The 19,392-nt window shown below is 38.5% G+C and overlaps 1 protein-coding gene across 2 annotated transcripts in view; it reads right to left on the reverse strand.

Moving 5' to 3' along the window:
- COL3A1 (collagen type III alpha 1 chain) overlaps window positions 1-19,392 on the reverse strand; it is a 120,469-nt gene that overhangs the window by 489 nt on the left and 100,588 nt on the right. For both annotated transcript variants that reach the window (XM_073633216.1, XM_073633215.1), the window contains 18 exons: window positions 19,244-19,297; window positions 17,665-17,718; window positions 13,641-13,694; window positions 13,440-13,547; window positions 13,277-13,330; window positions 11,674-11,727; window positions 10,026-10,187; window positions 9,640-9,747; window positions 9,393-9,500; window positions 7,810-7,863; window positions 7,601-7,708; window positions 6,675-6,728; window positions 6,430-6,537; window positions 3,601-3,654; window positions 3,386-3,493; window positions 2,614-2,905; window positions 1,858-2,045; window positions 1,381-1,623 (listed from right to left, as the gene is read on the reverse strand). In XM_073633216.1, coding sequence (XP_073489317.1) covers window positions 1,381-1,623; window positions 1,858-2,045; window positions 2,614-2,905; window positions 3,386-3,493; window positions 3,601-3,654; window positions 6,430-6,537; window positions 6,675-6,728; window positions 7,601-7,708; window positions 7,810-7,863; window positions 9,393-9,500; window positions 9,640-9,747; window positions 10,026-10,187; window positions 11,674-11,727; window positions 13,277-13,330; window positions 13,440-13,547; window positions 13,641-13,694; window positions 17,665-17,718; window positions 19,244-19,297 — 1,965 coding nt within the window. The remainder of the gene's footprint in view (window positions 1-1,380; window positions 1,624-1,857; window positions 2,046-2,613; window positions 2,906-3,385; window positions 3,494-3,600; window positions 3,655-6,429; window positions 6,538-6,674; window positions 6,729-7,600; window positions 7,709-7,809; window positions 7,864-9,392; window positions 9,501-9,639; window positions 9,748-10,025; window positions 10,188-11,673; window positions 11,728-13,276; window positions 13,331-13,439; window positions 13,548-13,640; window positions 13,695-17,664; window positions 17,719-19,243; window positions 19,298-19,392) is intronic.

Raw genomic sequence — 19,392 nt, forward strand, 5'->3', positions numbered from 1 at the left:
AAATGCAGGTGGATGAATTAATTTACTATTTGTAAGAAATACAGAATAGTTCATTCAATATTAGTTAATTAAAATAGTTAATTTGTGGGGGGAGGTAGAGACACAAGCTAGAATTGGGGATATTTCATCATTAAAATCCCTGAGAGATGAGTTACAATGTAAGCTCCTCCATATAGCATTCATCCCTTTCTTATCAACCAGGGTTTCACAGCAACTTGTTTCCTGTCCACTGTGTAATATCCATCCATCCAGCCAGCCACTAATCCATCGATTTTGGTCTTGCCCTCACATCTAAACATCCTGGACTAAGTGATAGCCTACATCCATGAGGTAACCAATTGTCAGCTCCCAAAAGATCCACTCCCTCTTTTGTTTGGGAGCCTACACATAGCCTGCAAAGCCATTCTCAAAAAATGGATCACCACATCCTCACAGGCATTAAAAAAGGATCTGAGACTTTTGTTATATTGAGAAAATCTGGATATGGAGCTACAAAACTATGCCTTCTCTAAACATTTCCACACCAGGTGGAATGTATTCATTGAAGCAACTCTCATGACTTCGGAAAAATCAATCTGTTGTCATCTTTTACTTATGTTGAAGGGCATGCTAACGCTTTCCAAACCACTATGTAGGACTACATTTTACTTCTCTCCTTAGAGGCTCCACCCAGCCTCTTAAGAGTGTAAACCTGCTGTAAACACAATCAATAGCTCTTACCTTTTGGCCACTCCTTTATGATATAATGAAGTATTGCTTTATATGCCTGGATAACAGGTTTTTCTATTTGATTGCAGATTCAACCTTCTTTATTATGTTTGACACTTCTATACTCTTTTGATTATCTAGCTCACTTAAACATTTGATCATTTCTATACCAGATTTGATTCAAAATCTTGGGGGACACCTTGAGCTTCTGCTCCCTTTTTTAATGAGTCTTGAAACAGTACCCCATTATGGTATTAGCCTTAGATGTAGTTACTGTTAGCTGTGTTTGAAAGATCTTATTTTCTTTACAGTGCTATTTTGAATTGGGCCATTGATCTATGGAAAGTGGATACTTTATTTGGCAGTGTCTACCTGCAATATGGCATAAACTTCTTTACCTCCTGGTTTTCTACTCTGTATTGTCAAAGAAAAAGATAATAAAATATATTTTAAAAATAAATCCCTGAGAGATGTAAGAAGCAAGTTGATGGTCTTTGAGGTACCATGACAACTTAGATGATTAAGTTTGTGTCTTTTCTATCTTTTGCTTTCTGCTCTCAACAAATGCATTAGCTCCTTTCAAAGTTCCTCTTGTAAGATTTTGTTTTTTGTAAATAGCAAGACTCTATAAATATTTTAGAAATACAAAGTAACAAGTTTAGAAAAACTTACAGTGCAACCATCTTCCAAAACAGTGTATGTAAATTTGCTGTTTCCTTCGGCTTTAAGCTCACTTTCGGTAGAGCTCATAAATTTCACAGCTTTCTTAACATTTCCACTTTGTGCATCCATGTATGCAATGCTGTTCTTGCAATGGTAAGTGATATTCTGGTAGCCTCTGCTGGACAGAATTCTAAGGAATGCCATTTGGACATCAGATATATCTTCTGGAAGATCTGGGTCTCCATAGCTGAACTGTAAAAACAGATATACCAATTGGTAAACTACAATTCTTTTAAGAGAAGCATTTTTATTTCTTCCTGTATTGCTGTTGGAGAATCTCCCTCATTTCCTGTGTAATAAAATGTCAGCAGGACAGGAAGTGAGGGGAAATTTCTCTATCAGAGCCATGGTTAGCAGTAAAAACTCAACTAATTTAATGTGAAAATAAGGGCAAGTGTAACGAGGAAAACAATATTTTTGCCTTACCTGGAAACCACCATTCATAGACTCTCCAAAATAAACATGCTTTTTATCAGTTCCAGAGCTGGTGTACCATTTCTTTTGTGGGGCGCTACTTGGATTGGCATTTATACACGTTTCACCAGTTTCCATGTCACAGAAAACCTTAATAGCATCCATTTTACAGCCCTGGTTGGGGTCGATCCAGTATTCTCCTACAAAACGTAAAAGTATTAAAAAATATGTATATTTATAGTGTTCACTGTTTTAAAGCTGTTTGGTTGCAGTATTTGATGAATCTAAGGTATGAATATGTAGAATGTGTGGTAAAAAACAAGGTCATTGCACACCATTGCTTCGTTTGCATAATCTGTTAAGAATATTATGCACTTGGACACATTGTTTATGAAACAATGAATAATGAGAACACGGAAACTGAACACAGGAGATCAACTACTACAACGTAGATGACATTTATGGACATTATAAAGGTCTTTGGTTTGGGAGCTTTAAAGCAAGCTGGTGGTGTAGTGGTTCCTCTATGCCTTTATTCTTACGTTTAGTAGAAACTACAGGTGTTAATTCAAGTTTACATAGTGTGAGCCTGCTACTTATTCAAACTTAAATGTGTATATCCTACAGGAACCTAGTAAGCATTTCTTAGATGGCTTTTGCAAGCACACCACGCTGGCGTTTGCTAAGAGTGCATCTTAATTAAAACAAGAAGAAATAGGGCTGTGTATAAAAATAATAGCTCAATGTGCATCTTTGTGTTTTACTTACCACTCTTATATTCTGGGTGACACAATTTAAGATCACGACAGTTACGGGCAGGGTTCTTTCTTGTGCCATCTGGACTAATAATGTTTTCTATTTGGCTGTTGATTGATTTAAGGGAAGTCATAATTTCAGTGGTGGTAGTTGCATCAAATGGTTGATCGCCATAGTATGGGGACCCAGCTGGTCCTTTCTCCCCACCAAATGATCCAAGATTAGCTCCGCCACCATCACAACAAGGTCCAGGTGGGCCAGGAGCACCAGGCTGTCCTGGAGGTCCAGGATGACCAGCTGAACCCTGGGAAAAGTATATTAAATTTTAACCTAATGTGTTATACATTATTTTGCATGTTGCAAAATATTATATTACTAACTTTGCATAAACAAAAAATACATAGTTGTTTAGAAATGAAAAGATATATGGGTAACAAATACATAAATTGAAAATCTTAAGAATTTTGGAGATTATGACATTGATCTGCTGACCTTTTCCTTTCTTCCCACCAAATGATCCAATCCTCACTTTTTTTTTCAATTTTCCTTGTGTATGACTGGGTATTTTTTTTTTTTAACCTAATTGTCATTTAGCTTTACTTTACTAACTAAGCTAAGTGAAATTTCATTTTACAAAGCGGACATGCTCTACTTCTTTAATCATTGTGTAAACAAAGGGGACTGTCTTCTGTTTACATATTTGTTTCAACACTACAAGGCATGACATGTGCCTTATTTATGTTAAATGATCACAAGCTAAACTATGAATTAAAAATAAAATCACCTCTGGGCCAGATTCTCCTCTGCTACCTCGAGGACCAGGAGGGCCAATAGGTCCTGGATATCCAGAAATGCCATCTTTGCCTGGAGATCCATTTGCTCCGGAAGGACCCTAAAACATGAATGTATAGGTTAAAATATAATTCATCATTCTATAACTGAATTAATTTCTATAGCTTCTCGCTTGCATGCAACGGCTATTATAAATAGGATACATACCCTAGGACCCAACGGGCCGGGAGATCCAGCAGCACCTGGTTCTCCAGAAGGTCCCTGCAATGAAAGGTTCAATTTGTAAGATTATTAATTAACAATAAAACATGAAGCCAGAACAGTACTTGTCGACTTTACCAAACAATAAGGAACCCCCTTTTATTCTCCCACTGCAGTATAATATTATTCTTTTAAGAGAATTTTATTGTCAGCAATATGACTTATTGTAATTGTTTACTTGTTAGGCTTCATACTAACTTCTTTTACCAAAAGAAAAATAACATCCCACCTAAAAATGTTGGAATTTTCATTCATATGGGCAATTAAAGACTTCTCCCCAGTAATAACAAAGTCAGCAATAAAAACTGGACAGAAGCTATAGCCCATCTCCATTCTATCTAAATCAAATTTAATAGTTTGGGCTGGAGTTGGTGTTTAACAATCTACCGACTTCCCCGTGCAGACGTACTGCAGCAGGGCAGCCGCTCCGTGCTGGATTACGTATCTGATACACGCTCAGTGCTTCTGGGTAGGGTTCAGGCGTAAGCATACCCGCTGCCCCAGCTGTGCTGTCATTAGTTACAGCACAAGCCAATCAGTGGGTGCCTGCCAATGACTGATCACAGGCACCTACTGATCGGCTCCATCATTCAGGGAAGGGAGGTCTGTGTTGTAAAAGCAGGGGAAAAAACAGCAAGATTGCTTAGTAAAAGCAGAACAAAATACACACAGTAAACATTGTTAGGCATACATTTAACCCCTGGATCACCCCTTTCCAGCCAGTGTCATTAGTATAGTGACAGTGTATAGTATTAGAACTGATCACTGTATTAATGTCACAATTGATGTCAGTTAGAGTACCTCCAAATTGCCCGCCATACTATCACAGTCTTACTACTAGTCTCTGGTCACCACCATTACTAGTATAAAAAAATAAAGAAAAAAATTAAAAAAATTCCAGTATCTATACCAGATGCTATAACTTTAATTCAAACCAAATAATATACACTTATTGGGATTTTTTCTTACCAAAGATGTGTAGCAGAATACATTTTGGCTTAAATTCACAAAGAAATTTGATTTTTTACATTTTTTATTGGATATGCTTTAAAGCAGAAAATAAAAAATATTGTTTATTTTTTTCCAAATTTTCCTTCTTTTTTCGTTTATATCACAAAAACAAAAAAATACAGTGGTGATCAAATACCACCAAAAGAAAGCTTTATTTGTGTGAAAAATATATTTGCTTACAGTGTTGTATTACAGCACAATTGCCAGTTAAAGTAACACAGTGCTGAATAGCAAAAAATGCTCTGGTTATGAACGGAGTAAAAGCTTCAGGAGGCCAAGTGGTTAAAGGCAAATGTCACCCCTTTTAAAAAATTCAATATTTACACCCAAAAAAAGTGTGCATTTGTTAAACGCTTGCAATGGAGCCTGTAGAGCACTGCAATTGTGATCAGAGGTTTATGGGTGCAATGCACAGGCTCCTGCAGATTCTTCCTCCATCCTCATGTCTGTACTAAGGTATGAATCTACAGTTATGGAGCTGAGGCAGGTAAACAATGGACTACAAGTGCAGTGACACCACAGCACTGATGCTCTATTTTGATCTATATCCCGCTGCTGCAGTGGCAAATGGGATTTATTGTCTCTCCATTCACAGTGTTAATGGATACCATGGTTATGTGAACAGAACAATGCACAGCCATGCTAAATTCAAACCCAAACAGAAAGGGGGGGGATTTGGGGCAGTTTAAATGAGGACTGGGGAATGTTATCATGTTGCATTCTAAATATGAATGTTACATGAAACAAGGTTCCAAAACATAGGTTTTCTTAAAAGATAAGGCTGGCATGTAGTCCACATAAAGTATAGTCTCTAGTGGGGATGGGTGAATGGTTCGGCTCAAGCTTGATTTTGGGCTGAACATTTGGCTGTTCGGCCTTTCCTGACCTGCCAGGCTGCATGCTCAGATAAGGGTCTTGTATGGATTTGGGGGGGACCCCACGCTGTTTTTTTAAAAATCTTGGCATTTTGGCATTTTTTTTCTTTATTATTTCAATAGCCGGGTGCCAGCAATTGTAACTGTGAGTCATTTTAAATGGGATTTGATGTTTTTTTTCCTTTAGAAGTTTTATTTTTGCTGTAGCATGTTTTATGCATGATATAGATGCACCACTTTACAGGCACATTAATGTGACCCCCAGACACTATATTTAAAGGAATTTCTAATTGTTATTGTTGCACTTTAAGCATTATTAAAATCACTGCTTTTTTTATTAATACATGTCCCCCAGGGCAGTTCTCCGAACCCCATAACCCTTTTATGGCCAATTACTTGCATATAAGCCTATAAAATGGGCAATTTTGATTTCTCCTCTTTGGCTCCCATAGACTTCAATGGGGTTCAACGTTCGTGTTAGAACATTTCTCCTGGGAGTTTTGCTGCGAACGGGGTGGGGTGTTTGGCCCATACCTAGTCTCCAGTGTATTTTTTTAAATGAAAATACATTTTTTTAATAATATATTTTAAATTTGTCTATACCAATCTATTTTGGAATTGTTAACATTTGTAATAAATAATAATGCAAATAGGTGCTCATTTTATTATACTTTGTAACAATCTGCCATATGTGATCAAATAATGTAGAAGCAAATTTAGTACATTTGTCTGTGGTTACCTTGTATGTCTTACACTACACTTAAGCAGGTTTTTAAGGAGCCATAACTATCACAGTGAACCAGTATGGTGTTTGCTTTCATCTAGTACAACGTAATGAAAGTGAAATTAAAATTGTGGTTACAAAGCAAATCTTTCCATTGAAACTTACAGGGGAGCCAGGGGGACCAGGGTTGCCAGGCATACCACGATGACCTTTAATTCCATTGGTACCACGTTCACCAGCTTCACCTTTATCACCACGTGCACCTTGTGGTCCCTAAAAAAAGACATATGTATTATTAAGAAAGCAACTCAATATAATATAGGTTTGATTAATGATAATTGGAGTAGTGGAAAATATTACATGATCCACGTTTAAGAAAAAGAATGGCCAGAATTCCACTGTCAACTTACAGGAGCTCCACGTGCACCAGCAGGACCAGATGGGCCAGCAGGGCCAGCAGGACCCTAAATAGAAAAATAGAATAGAAATGAAAAATAAACATGCACTTGATAAATGTTGGATTTAAGAAAACCAACAAAAAACGGGAAAAACATAACAGGAAGCTATGTTTCACCAATGTTTTGTGACAAGCCACCATTTAACAGAGCCAACAAATGCCACAAATCACATGTAATCACCTAGGAGAAAGGGGGTGAGTCACATGGTGTGGGAGTGAAGGTAATTGAGTTTAAGCTGCTGTGGGATCCAACAATAAACTGATCCTTTTTCACTGCACTGCATTGGCAAGGCACAGTTTAATGCAGGCCTACTTGGTGGATGCATGAAACAAATACACACAAGAAATTAGCTGTAATGTGGTTTATTGTGAATTAAAATGTTACTAAGCAATGACAAATGTATTGTATGTTGTCACTTTGTTATATTTTGTTTGATCATCCCATCCCCATGACTTTAGGCATTGAGTGGCAGACATTTCTAGATACCCGTTCTACGAAATCAATCGTAACTAGAAAAATATACATCACACAGTGGTGTTGATTTACTAATAACAAATAGACTGTGCACTTTGCAAAGTGCAGTTGCACTCTACAAGTGCAGTTGCTCCAGAGCTTAGGACATGAGCAGAAGCTCTGTTGACTTCCATTATCCAATAATGTGCAAGCAAAAATTATATTTTTGTTATTTTCCTTGCATATGATTGGGTACTCTTTGCAAAGTAAAGCTTTACGTCATTTACGAAGCCCTGGAACAACTGCACTTTGTAAATGCACAGTATATTTGCCTTTAGTAAATCAACCTCAGTGTGTCTATTACAAATATAAAGCATTCAAATGTAAAACAGAGTTGACTCATTTTAAAATCAGCTTCAGCTTACATTTTCTCCTCTGTCACCATTCTTTCCAGCTGGGCCAACAGGGCCAGGGGCGCCTGGGTGACCAGGAGATCCAGGAGCACCAGGAGAGCCATTTTCACCACGGTCACCCTGTAAAAAAAGGAAGAAAAACATAATTACCACAAACACAACAAACACATTTATAAATAAAGTTTAAATTATGTAAGGAGAACTACAGAAATGATATTTACCTTAGGTCCAGGTGATCCATCACGTCCAGGGGCACCATCGGAGCCAGAGTTACCCTAAATTGAAGAGAAAAAAATCAATACATTTTAAAATCATACTGTTTTGCAGAAAAAAATGCTTTTAAAATGTTGTAGGTCTGCATATGAAATGAGAACAATGTTAAATGGTCAAAGTGTACCCATGAGACAGTCTAGTAAAATTGCAGCTAGTATACATGGTGGTATAGTGATTAGCAAAGCTGCCATGTACACCAACACACTATAGGTATATTCTACATCTGTCATGACTTTATCTTCATATAGTTTAAACTTTTTTCCCCTAATGGTCAAACTTGCCAACATTTTGCTTGCAAGGGAAACATTTGTCTGCAAGCTCCACTGAAACATGGATGATATGAATTGTGATATATGCTCTATGAACTGTTTTTCAAAGCACAAGTGTACTTTTATTGAAAGTACACTAGCCCACTCTGCCTAGACCTCCAGAGCTTAAAGGTACAAAAAAAAAATCATGCCCAACTGCTTACTTGCCTTAGTAGTACAGCTGCAACCTGTACCAAGCCACAGTTCCACAGTTTTGTTTTGATATGGTTGAATCGAAATGTTTTCACTTCTGGCCATGACTGCAGAGTGGACCCTTATAGACTTGTATAGGGACATTCCCTAAGACTGAAGACACTAGGAAGACAGCCCTAGGTATGTCTATGAAGGAAAACTTTGCAGGTGCTGCCAGCAGCGAAGATGACTGCAGCAGAATAGAATCAAAACAAAGATGTGGTTCAGTGCCATTCTATTCCCTGAAAGCTTGCTTATAATGAAATATGTTGTCATTTATAAATATCAAAAATAAATAAAACTAGAAAATGTAATAAAGTAACAATAAACTCAGATACAGTATATCATAAGATAAAATCACCTAAAAAAAGTATAATAAAGGGGCAGACTAGACTGACTGCCTTTATCTGCTGTCAGGATACTAACATATTATATGATCTGAAAATACTTTACAATAATATGACTGAGAAAGCTGGTCAATCACCATCTTAATTGAACTTATACTGGTGTTATTGACATTCCTAAAGTCACCTGGAGTTATAGTATAAAAAGTTACAAAACTGTATGCACTAAGTGTTTTAGGCTTAACACAGAATAACAAGGAAACTAAAATGCTTGAGTGACTTATGTCACTTTTTAAAATGACCACTTTTAAAACTTATCATGCCAAATGAAAGCTCCCAAAACTTGTCTGGATTGTCTTGGCTTTGCAATAATGCTGTATAATACTATAGAAGAGTTTACTTCTTAGCTCTGGTGATTCATCTGCTTCTATGATACCCTGAGGAACAGGAGCCCAGGCATACTGCCATGTACCGTATAGTGATCCATATTTATAATGGAATAATAAGGGCAACTGAAAGCCTTACTATGTACAATAAATATATACAGAGACCTCTAGATTTCCTTCAATGGCAGTCCATATGCCTAAACTAGCTATGCCTCCTATAACTGCTACTGGTTAAACCATAAAATGAGTTCCTATGTTGTTAACTTTGGCAAAGCAATAGAGCATGCTGTAATATGCTTACATCTCTTCCAGCTTCTCCAGGGGCCCCATTATTTCCAGCTGGTCCTGGTGAACCAGGGGAACCACGTTCACCTGGAAACCCATTGGTACCTGGTTTTCCATCTTCACCCTATAAAAGGAGAACAATAAAGAATATTTAAATATATAGAATAACATAAGTATTTTCTGTGGAATGATTGGCTGTAAGTTTTTACTATTTTAACATTTTTTTTCCACATAGAGCTAAAGAAAGGCTTAAAAAGCTATACCTTAGAACCTGGAAGACCAGGATTTCCTGGTCTACCCTGCAATCCAGGTAATCCTACAATACCACGAGAGCCAGCTGGACCACTAATACCTGAAGGACCTGGAGCACCCTGTAAAAATAAATATATGTAAATAATTTGATTGAAATTCAGAATAACGTTTTACATTACTATGCATACAGGTTTCTTCACTTTATATTTTCTCCATACAGAACAGAGTGATATTGTGATTTATTTGTCAGTAAAATAGTTCCTTACTAGAGCAAACAAACAACTAAATAACACTAATAAAGAAGAGAGACTACTGATCTCTTTTTTAATTTTTTTTAGGTTTTTACACTAATTACGTTTCTTATATTTTTAAAATAAAATAACTTAAGAATGCTTACGGCTTCTCCTCGATTTCCCGGTGGTCCCCTTTCTCCTTGTGTACCTGGTTCACCCTTTGGACCTGCACTACCTGGACTACCAGGAGGACCAGTACTGCCAGATGGACCAGCTGGACCATCCTTTCCAGGGCCTCCGGGAGGACCAGGAGAACCAGAATTGCCCTGGTTAATAGAAAAACAATTATTTAATAGCGAAAAGTAATTAATCATTGTGAAAGACACTCTATACATTAATGCTGGTTTACATTATAAAAATAAATAAACACATACATACATACATACTGTACATTACTGGGAAAAATAAAATATACATAATAGGATAACACTGAGGTGAGTGCAACATTGGCTAACCACTAATTAAAAAATGACAATACATGCCCTAGTAGTATGTATTCCCAGAAGATTACTAAACAATGCTAGGGACCCTGTGAGCAGTCTGAATATAATACTGCTTAATATTTCAGATTATGTATATTTTTTTTTAGAAAAAGTGTACCCATTCCAGAATGGGTAAGGGGGTTTTAGAAATAATGTTTAAGAATGGTTCTATTGGGTACGAAATTAAGGACAGAAATGTAGAGGGTATCATGACAGGCAATATGTGCATGAAAGAAAGGTTAACTGTGTATGACAGGGGGCAGCATGTGGTGACAGAATGAACTGTGGTGTGGCGGATGGGGGGGGAGTTCAGGGCTGTGAGTTAGTGAGGTTGGGAGTTTTAGTTGATTGTGGATGGATGTCAGCAAACAAGGCAAGCAAACAAGGCAAGCAAAGGGAAACATGGGATTGTAAGTTAGATGGGAAGGGAGGGTTCTGGATGGCACCCAGGCTCCAGTACATTAGCAGCCAGAGGAGGGTGCAGCACCATGCGCAGCAGCAGCAAAAGCTATTAAAAGCTGATTACAGGGCTCAGGTGCCAGTAATGTTTAGGGCTAGAAGCTAAGGCCAATGGTGGGGCAATCTGTACCGCTGGATGCAAAGCTCCTAGGCTGACTAAATCTCTCCTGCTGGCTGCAGAGAATGGGGAGGAACCAATATTTAGTGCCCTGGAAGCATGGAACCAGATCGTAGGGCCAGGGCGATTTCTGTTGCTGGCTGCAAAGTCTGGTGTTTGGTGCTGACTGGGGAGAACAGGGTCAGTCAATTTTCACCGATGCTGCTCCCTGTCATGTCTGGGAAACTTCACTATGCCGCTTCGGAAGTAGTGCTGGGGGGGGCTACCTTCTGGTTAAAAGCCTATCAGCAGCAGTGGAAGTTGGGGGGGGGGTTAGCCGTGGGGCTGGAGATTTCAGTCCTTGTGAAGGATGTGCTTCATTTATCAGTGGGAGTGGACTTTACACCCCTACAAGAACTTTACACAAGAACTGTTGGTGGATCAATCCACCACGCATTTCTTGTGAACATTTGTAGATGAAAGTTTACCCTGCCATTGATACACAGCCTTTTCACCTGTGCATGCCTGATCTGAACACTTGTGGCTCTTGACTGTTATAGGGTGGCAAAGAGTTACAAGGCCCCCTGTGCATCTTTGTACAGGAGGTTTGAGGGAGGGCAGTGCTAGCTGTTTCACTCACTTCCTGAGTTCTTTTTTTACAATAAGTATAGGATATATACTTTTTTGGAAAGGGTATAATATTCAAATACTTACGTTAGTACCTGGAGGTCCAGGCAAACCACGAGCACCAGGGAAACCAGCTGCGCCCTGTAAAGCAACCACATTTAATGTCACTTCTGCAAATATTAAGGTTGATATCTTTTTATCTAAATTTTCAAGCTAACTATACATTTGCAACAAGAATAAGTTCGCGTTTTATTATATACCAAGTACAGTATGCATTTTACATTCTGTGCACTTGTGGGCTTTGGAAATTTAATATTATACTAGTACAAAATCTTTATTATGTTAGCGTAATATCTAGAAAGTTACAATACATCTTTTAGGATGATGTCTGTTATTGATTCTAGTCGTGTAAATTATGAAATTACCCAAGAGTATCCTTTCTACTACTGGAGGTCATTTGCTTATGATGCCAAGGGAAGATTGCTTTATTGTCTCCCTACTATTAATATGTACTTTAGTAAAGTCAACCCTGTGGCATTTCACATACTGATCAGAACTACCAGCCCTTTCCAAATGAGGCATATTTGATCAAACTGTACTGTTCACATGTAGGGATTATGGTTCAACAAAGTTCATATGCTTCAGTAATAGGTGAGTAATAAGCAGTCCACCTACTAACTACCCAGGGTGAAGGTGTTAGAACATCTCATCTGTAAGCCACAGAGAAGAAAAGGATCTGGAATCTGCTGCACTTTAACCTTTTCTTTAAACTCATCGCAGACAGTGTGGAGAATTTTTTAAAGAAAATGCAATAAAGGTTGAAGAAGTGCAACGGATGCTGGATCCTTTTCTTCTGTAAAGTTCATGTGCTGTTTTAAATAGCCAGTGGGTAAAGCAGTGGTTTACCAGCTTATCATTCAAAACAAGGCATTATCCAGAAGTCCATTTCCTTTTGCTAGTATATTACTGTGGATCCTAGAAACATATCTGTAACACTGTCTATCATTTCACTCATTTTCATATATGTGGTAATACTGGGCTGCTTCTGAAACAATACATGGTCTATCAAAAAATCAGTGGTATGGCAGTGCTGCGGGCATGTTGCTGCTTTGGAAAAAAAAAAAAAAGATAAAAACAAACCCTGAACCTTTAAAAGTACAGCAATGTGCTGTGTTGTGTTTGGCAATTTGAAGCCAGAGGAGTAAAAAAAAAATGAATAGGAGCGTAAAGAGAGAAAAGTTCAAAGTCACATGACCGCATCTCTTCTAATTAGGGAGCTCTATTTGCTGCATTTACCAGGAGAACTCCATCAGGCACCACAGGATCGGCAATGCGGCATACATGTAATTAATGGGCTGCTTTCATATGGACTTTCATTGTGGAGTATAATGGAGAGCAGATAGTAATATCTGTTATTCATTTTAAGTTTCCCCTTTGGATACATATTGCCCTAGGAGGTCAATTTATAAAACATGTCCTGTAATGAAGCAATACATTAAATGGCAACTTTCACATTTCAAGCAAATGTTCTCCAGGTCTTGATGTATAAGCTTTATTTGGCTCTCAGGTTGTTTTAATATGCTTTAGGGTACCCTCACCAACCGGTGTTCAGTATTTGCATAAATCCCTGCTGCATTATGCCCAAATCAGATACATATATTAAAAGTCACACTTATAATTGACTACTTACAGGTGATCCTGGAGCACCACGGTCTCCTTTTGATCCCTGGGGACCAGAATTACCCTGTAAAAAATGTAAGGAAAAAAATATCAGTTTTACAGTTTTTGGGCTTATTTGCATACCATTCTAACAGAGGGACTAATTATAAATAGTATAGTGCATCGATACGTACAGCAGGACCAGGTCCACCTGGAGGACCACCAGCACCTTGAGGACCAGGTTCACCTCGTTCACCAGGACCACCTTTTTCTCCTTTACCACCAGGTTCTCCATTTTGACCCTGTGTAGAATTCAAAATGTTAGCACAGAATTAAACCAAGCCAGAATGACATTGATTACATGACATGAAACAAATAACTCTCTATGTACTTACAGGAGCTCCAGGAAAGCCAGCAGGACCAGGAGGACCAGTCTCACCACGTTCCCCCTATAATTAGGTAGATAGAAAAACATCTACTAAAACAGGCAAAACATACCAACTCTTAAAAAGATATTCATTTAAACATGAACTTTAAAATTCTCACAAAAATCTTAGCAAATAGACTTATGTCGGTCCTAGGCCATCTAATCTCTCCAGACCAAACATGGTTTATGCCTGGCAAAGCTGCAGATAATAATCTTAGGTGGGTTTATACCCATTTACAACTTGGTCCTGAGATCTCAATGGGGAGAATCCTAGTATTCTTGGATTTAGAAAAGGTCTTTGATTTGGTGGATTGGCAAAAAATGCAGGGGGTCTTGCCTGGGTTTGGTTTTGGCCCAATTTTCCACAAATGGATTTAATTAATATATATAGTAAGCCAGTGGCTGAAGTCAAAATCAGTGGGATGATATCTGAATTCTTCCAAGTAGCTAGGGGTACCTAGCAGGGATGCCCGTTATCCTCAGGCCTATTTGCATGAATGATAGAACCATTGGCTGTGGCTCTGAGACCGTCTTCTGAGGTAAAGGGGATCCAAGTGGTTGTGTTGGAGAAAAAAACTGTTATATGCCGACAACCTGGTCCCCTTTCTATAAGATTCTGACTCGTCCCTGACCATATTAGATACATTTGCCAGGTTCTCTGGCCGTAAAGTTAATTGGGGTAAATCTCAAATTTTACCATTGAAGGTTCCCTGCCCAACTATGAGGTCCCCTGCTGCCTGTGTGCTTCAGAGAATTGATCGGGTGAAATATATGGTGGTTGATTATATCAAATGCTGTCTCAGACTTTATTACCCTAAATGTCATTAAAGTGATACAAACCCTTAAGCACCGCATTCAAGCTTGGTGGACTCTACCTCTTTGGGAAGGGATTGGGAAAATAATTTTGTTGAAAATTACATTACTCCCTTTTTGTTTATACATGTTTAGTAACTCGCCCATCTGGATTCTTAAATGTGTATTTCAGACTATAGGCAGATTAGTGTCTGATTTCCTGTGGCATGGGGGTGCCCCTCATATCGAACTACAAGTACTGCAAGGACCTTGGAAGGAAGGGGGGTTGGCGGTACCCAATTTCTCATGCTATTTTCTAGCAGGGCAGTTGGTTTTTGTACATAGGTGGCTGATGCAGCCAGAGGATGATGCAGTTGTTTCACTGGAGGAAGCAATTGTGGGATCCTATCAAGCATGATCTCATCTGGTGTTTTGTGGATACAGGGCTCCTTACCCCCTCATGGTGTCCATGCGGTCTGTTGTTAGGGCATGGGAAGTGTCCAGAAGGGCAGAAATGAATAATGATGGGGTGGGTTCTCCACGTGTGCCATTATAGAAAAATCCCCAGCTATCTCATTTTTATTTTTACCCTGACCCCATCCTTGGACAAAGTTTGGAATCAAAACAGTGGGTTTAGTGGTGGGGAATGGAGTGCTCCTATCATTCAACGCACTAAAAAGTAAAAATCAGCTCCGAACTCTTAATTTCTTTAGATTTCTTCAGCTTAAACATGCATTTGCTGCTCAATTTGGCTCCACTGGCCTATGTGTACGGGTTATCCACCTGGAATACTTACTCAGAGATGTGACCTCACTAAAGATACCTATAAGGTTCTTTCATCTTTTCGCACTGCATGGTTGACAGGTTTCCCCCAGTTAGATGAAGACGACTGGAACATATGGGGCCCTACTTTTTCTAGGCTGGTGTCGGTACAAGATCACCCTACAGTTTAAATTCCTTCATCTATTTCACCCCTGCTAAACTAGCAAGAATGTTTCCTTCACAATCGTCAAACTGCTGGAGATGTGCTGCTCCTAGGGCGGACTTCATGCATATATGTTGGCACTGTATGGCCAGTCAACAGTTTTGGTTTAAGGTTGTAGGATGTGTACAGTCGGTTACGACTATCAATATTAATCCTTCGGTGGAGATTTGTTTATTTGGCCTGATTGAATTACTAGCACCTACAAAGGTGATCTGTGCAATACTTACCCTATTCTTTTATTATGCCCAGAAAATAATTATTCTGTCATGGAAAAAAACCTGTGGCCCCTACTGTATTGGGGTAGAAGGCATTTGTTAATAAAGCATTACCCTTGTATAGGGCCACATACACCAATAGAGGGGTACCGACTAAGTTTGAAAAAGTGTGAGGTGGCTGGATAAATGATAAATCCACTGTATCTGACTGATTGTTTGTATGTTGCCTTGATTTAATAGTGGTGGGAGATTGGATTTTGAGTCCATGGGGGCATATGGTACACTCGCTTGCTGTTCCTTGGAGAATAGATTTTGTGGAATTTGTTTTGAAGCCACATTGCTTATTGGTGCTGATGTATTGTAGTGATGAATGTTGTTGACTGTTTCATGTTTTGTACTCACATATGAAAACTTTAATAAAAAGAAGTTAAAAAAAAAAAAGAAAAAAGATATTAATTTGTTGCATAACAAGCATATTTGAGGATATGTTTGTTGTATAGAGCAGTGCTAAACTAGTTTGCTATTTGGTTTATGCTATATATGGGAAAACATTTAAAGTGTTAGCAGTGGTTCTTAGGTTATTAGAGGTTAGCCCACCTATTTGTATTCATTTGGGTAGGTCGCAGCTCAGGAGTTCCTTTAAATATAACATATCTGAGGATTAATATTTATAGAATATTAAGCCTAAGGTATGCAAATTTCACAACTAAATGCAAGGAAATCACTCTTTTTTGTGGATGTATGGAAAAGTAAGAATTAGATCTTTAATGTACTGTAGAAAAGGTAATTTTGCCATTTATTTGTCTATTGATCTGGTGCCTGAACTAACCGGCCTTGGGCCATGTCATCTGGAGCTTGTAAAGTTGCTAAAAGTGTATGTCCATATGAAGATGAGGGTAGAAACAGGAGGTGAACACCAGCTTATGAGTGGGACACAATGGTTTCTAGGAAAGTGGGGCATCTCAAGTAACAGACTAATTATCAAAATATCAGAATTACCTAGAGACTCTGAATATTTTTTGGAGATTCCCCTTTCCAGGCAACAAATTTATACATATTAATATACCCTGCCTTGTTTATCACATTGATTTAAAAAAAGGCACAACTACATCCGAGTGTTTGTGTAAGATACAAACATGTGTGGAATATAAGACGTAGGTATGATATACAGAACTAAGACTTTTAATACTTCACTAATCACATACTTATTCCAGATCAGTAATAGGTAGGCTACATTTTAGGTGTAATAACCTACATTTAGTTATTCAGTCAATTCATATTAGATATTAACATATTAAAAATGTTACGTCATTATGAGCAACTTGCATTAATACAATTGTTCTGGAGTGAACAAGCCCCAAAGACTTATTGGGGAAGAGGGTGGAATAGTAACTTATTGGAACTAACTGTTGAAAGTATATCCAGGTTTTGTCTGGTTAAACTGAGGTATACAATAATTAAAGGATATCCTTCAAAGGGGATTCAAGGGAAAAGATTTTTTTGGTTGTGCTTAGGGCATCAGTTGCCCTTAACCTGGCCTTGCTTGCAATAGGTACAGAGGAGCCACCCCATATGCGCTGCCTGTACTGCCTTGCCAACAGACACCATCTGCTTACAATTGCATTTTCGCTTATGACGTGACAGGCAGGTGAACAGCTTTGGTTTACTACAGGAGCATGAAGGTTATAGCTGGGATCTCTGGACACTATTATTATTAATATATAACATTTATATAGCACCAACAGTTTTCCACAGCTCTTTACAATGTAGAGGGAGGACAGTACAAATACATTACAGTTCAATACCGACAAGACGGGAGGGCCCTGCTCATGGAGCTTGGACATTGAATTGTTCCTAGGCTCCTGCCTTGTGAATGATCTGTCTCAAGTTCAAGTACCATACTGTATTTTGTCTAGATATCAGTCATCTGCAATAAGTCATTATACTTTTCTGTTTCAATCACTAAGCTGTAGAGAAAAAAAAGGGTTTCAAGTACTTACAGGACCACCACGTGCACCAACAGGCCCAGGAGGTCCAGCTGAACCACCTTCACCCTGTAAAACAACATACATAAAAGAAGAACTTTAGTCAAGAGAAATATATTCAAATGTAAATGTACATAGGATGACATAAAATGTATGCAAACCTCAACAGTGAACTTCTTGCATTTGCTCACTTTTGCTCTTTTAACAATACCATTGAATTTGTTTTGTTATATCTGTTTGGTAAGTGTAAAAAGCACACTGTTGATCCTGTCAGAAATATTGTGAACTGTTATATTCCTGTGCTGCAGTCTTATCAGTTAACATTATTCCCAGCTCTCACTGTGGACTACAACATTCCTCCCCTCTATGTTTTGGAGAACAGGAGAGGGGCCATGCCTCTTCAGCAGAGTTGACCAGCTCTGATGAAGGGGCATGGCCCCAGAACATGTTGGTAGAATGCTTCATTTGCTGGGATACAATATTGGTATTTGCTAACTAGCAAATAATTTCAGTTTTTCCATTGATATTTCCAGAAGCTTGTTATCTGCACTCCCGCCCTCTGCTTATGCTGATTGCTTAGTGAGAGTAGACATAGCAATGTTTGCTATCATCTGGTAACCTGCAGGAGGAGGTTTATGCCTTGATCCAAGTTAACGTTTGTAAGTGCAATGTTTATAATTTTTTTTTTATAAAGAAGTTTTATTTTCACTAACCAGCAGGGCCACAGATGAGGCAGAATAGCCAGCCAGCAGTTCAAAAGGGGAACCTGGGCACCTGCTGAGCAGGAGGGCCAAGTGTACTGCCTTACTGCAGACACGGATACTCTTCTGCCTCCTCCTGCAGCGTTTCTGGCTTCTCCTCCACTCCCTCCCTGCAGGGGAACAGTTCTAGCATCCATGCCCCCATCCTCCTGCTTTCTGGGCTCCCCTTTGCACCCCTCATCCCTGCAGTGTTACCGGCTTCCCTCCTCTCCCGCCAGCAGCTGCTGCAGGCAAACAAGAGGATGTTTCAGGACAGAGAGCGGGAGAAGGGGCAGATATATACATAAAAACATCATATAATAATGGTTATAGTGTATATTTTTAGTGAAAATATAATATTTTTTTGTGGTAGTAGTGGTGAGGGGGCTGTTAAGTAAGCAGTATGGAGCCCAGTGATTTCTAACAGCAGCCCTCCTAACCAGTGTGTTTTGTTTTTGCTTTTATCTTAGATACACTTTAAGTCTACTCACAATGTATTTGTATTAATTTGAGCTTCAAAAGCCCATTTGCCAAATGTTTACATTTAAGCACCTATGGCAGAAAAAGGGCTTCTAGAACAATTTTAAAATGCTCAGAGAATATCAAGGAGGCCTTCTAACAGCGGAAAACTGTTGTGGACCATTTGTACTCTTCAGGACAGTACATGCAAAAATAAAATAGACACAAAAGTAGTCAGACATTGTTTGATACGTATCTCTTACTAAAGGATGTATTATTCCAAACGTTCCCTTTAAATAAAACATTTGCGTGTAAATGTATGGTTTACTAGATAATAGCACCCTTAAAATAAAACATGGTTAAATTTACACATCAAATTTGAACAGGCGCATTACCTTGTCTCCAGATGGACCAGCAGGACCAGGGGGGCCAATGGGACCAGTAGAACCCTAAATAAAAAAAATTAAAAAAAAAACATTAATACAAATATATTATGATGGATCTCAATAAATTGAAACTGAAGATAGCTGGATGTGGCTGTATT

The sequence above is a fragment of the Aquarana catesbeiana genome, linkage group LG06 (genome assembly GCF_042186555.1).
Source record: "Aquarana catesbeiana isolate 2022-GZ linkage group LG06, ASM4218655v1, whole genome shotgun sequence".
NCBI classification, from domain to species: Eukaryota; Metazoa; Chordata; class Amphibia; order Anura; family Ranidae; genus Aquarana; species Aquarana catesbeiana.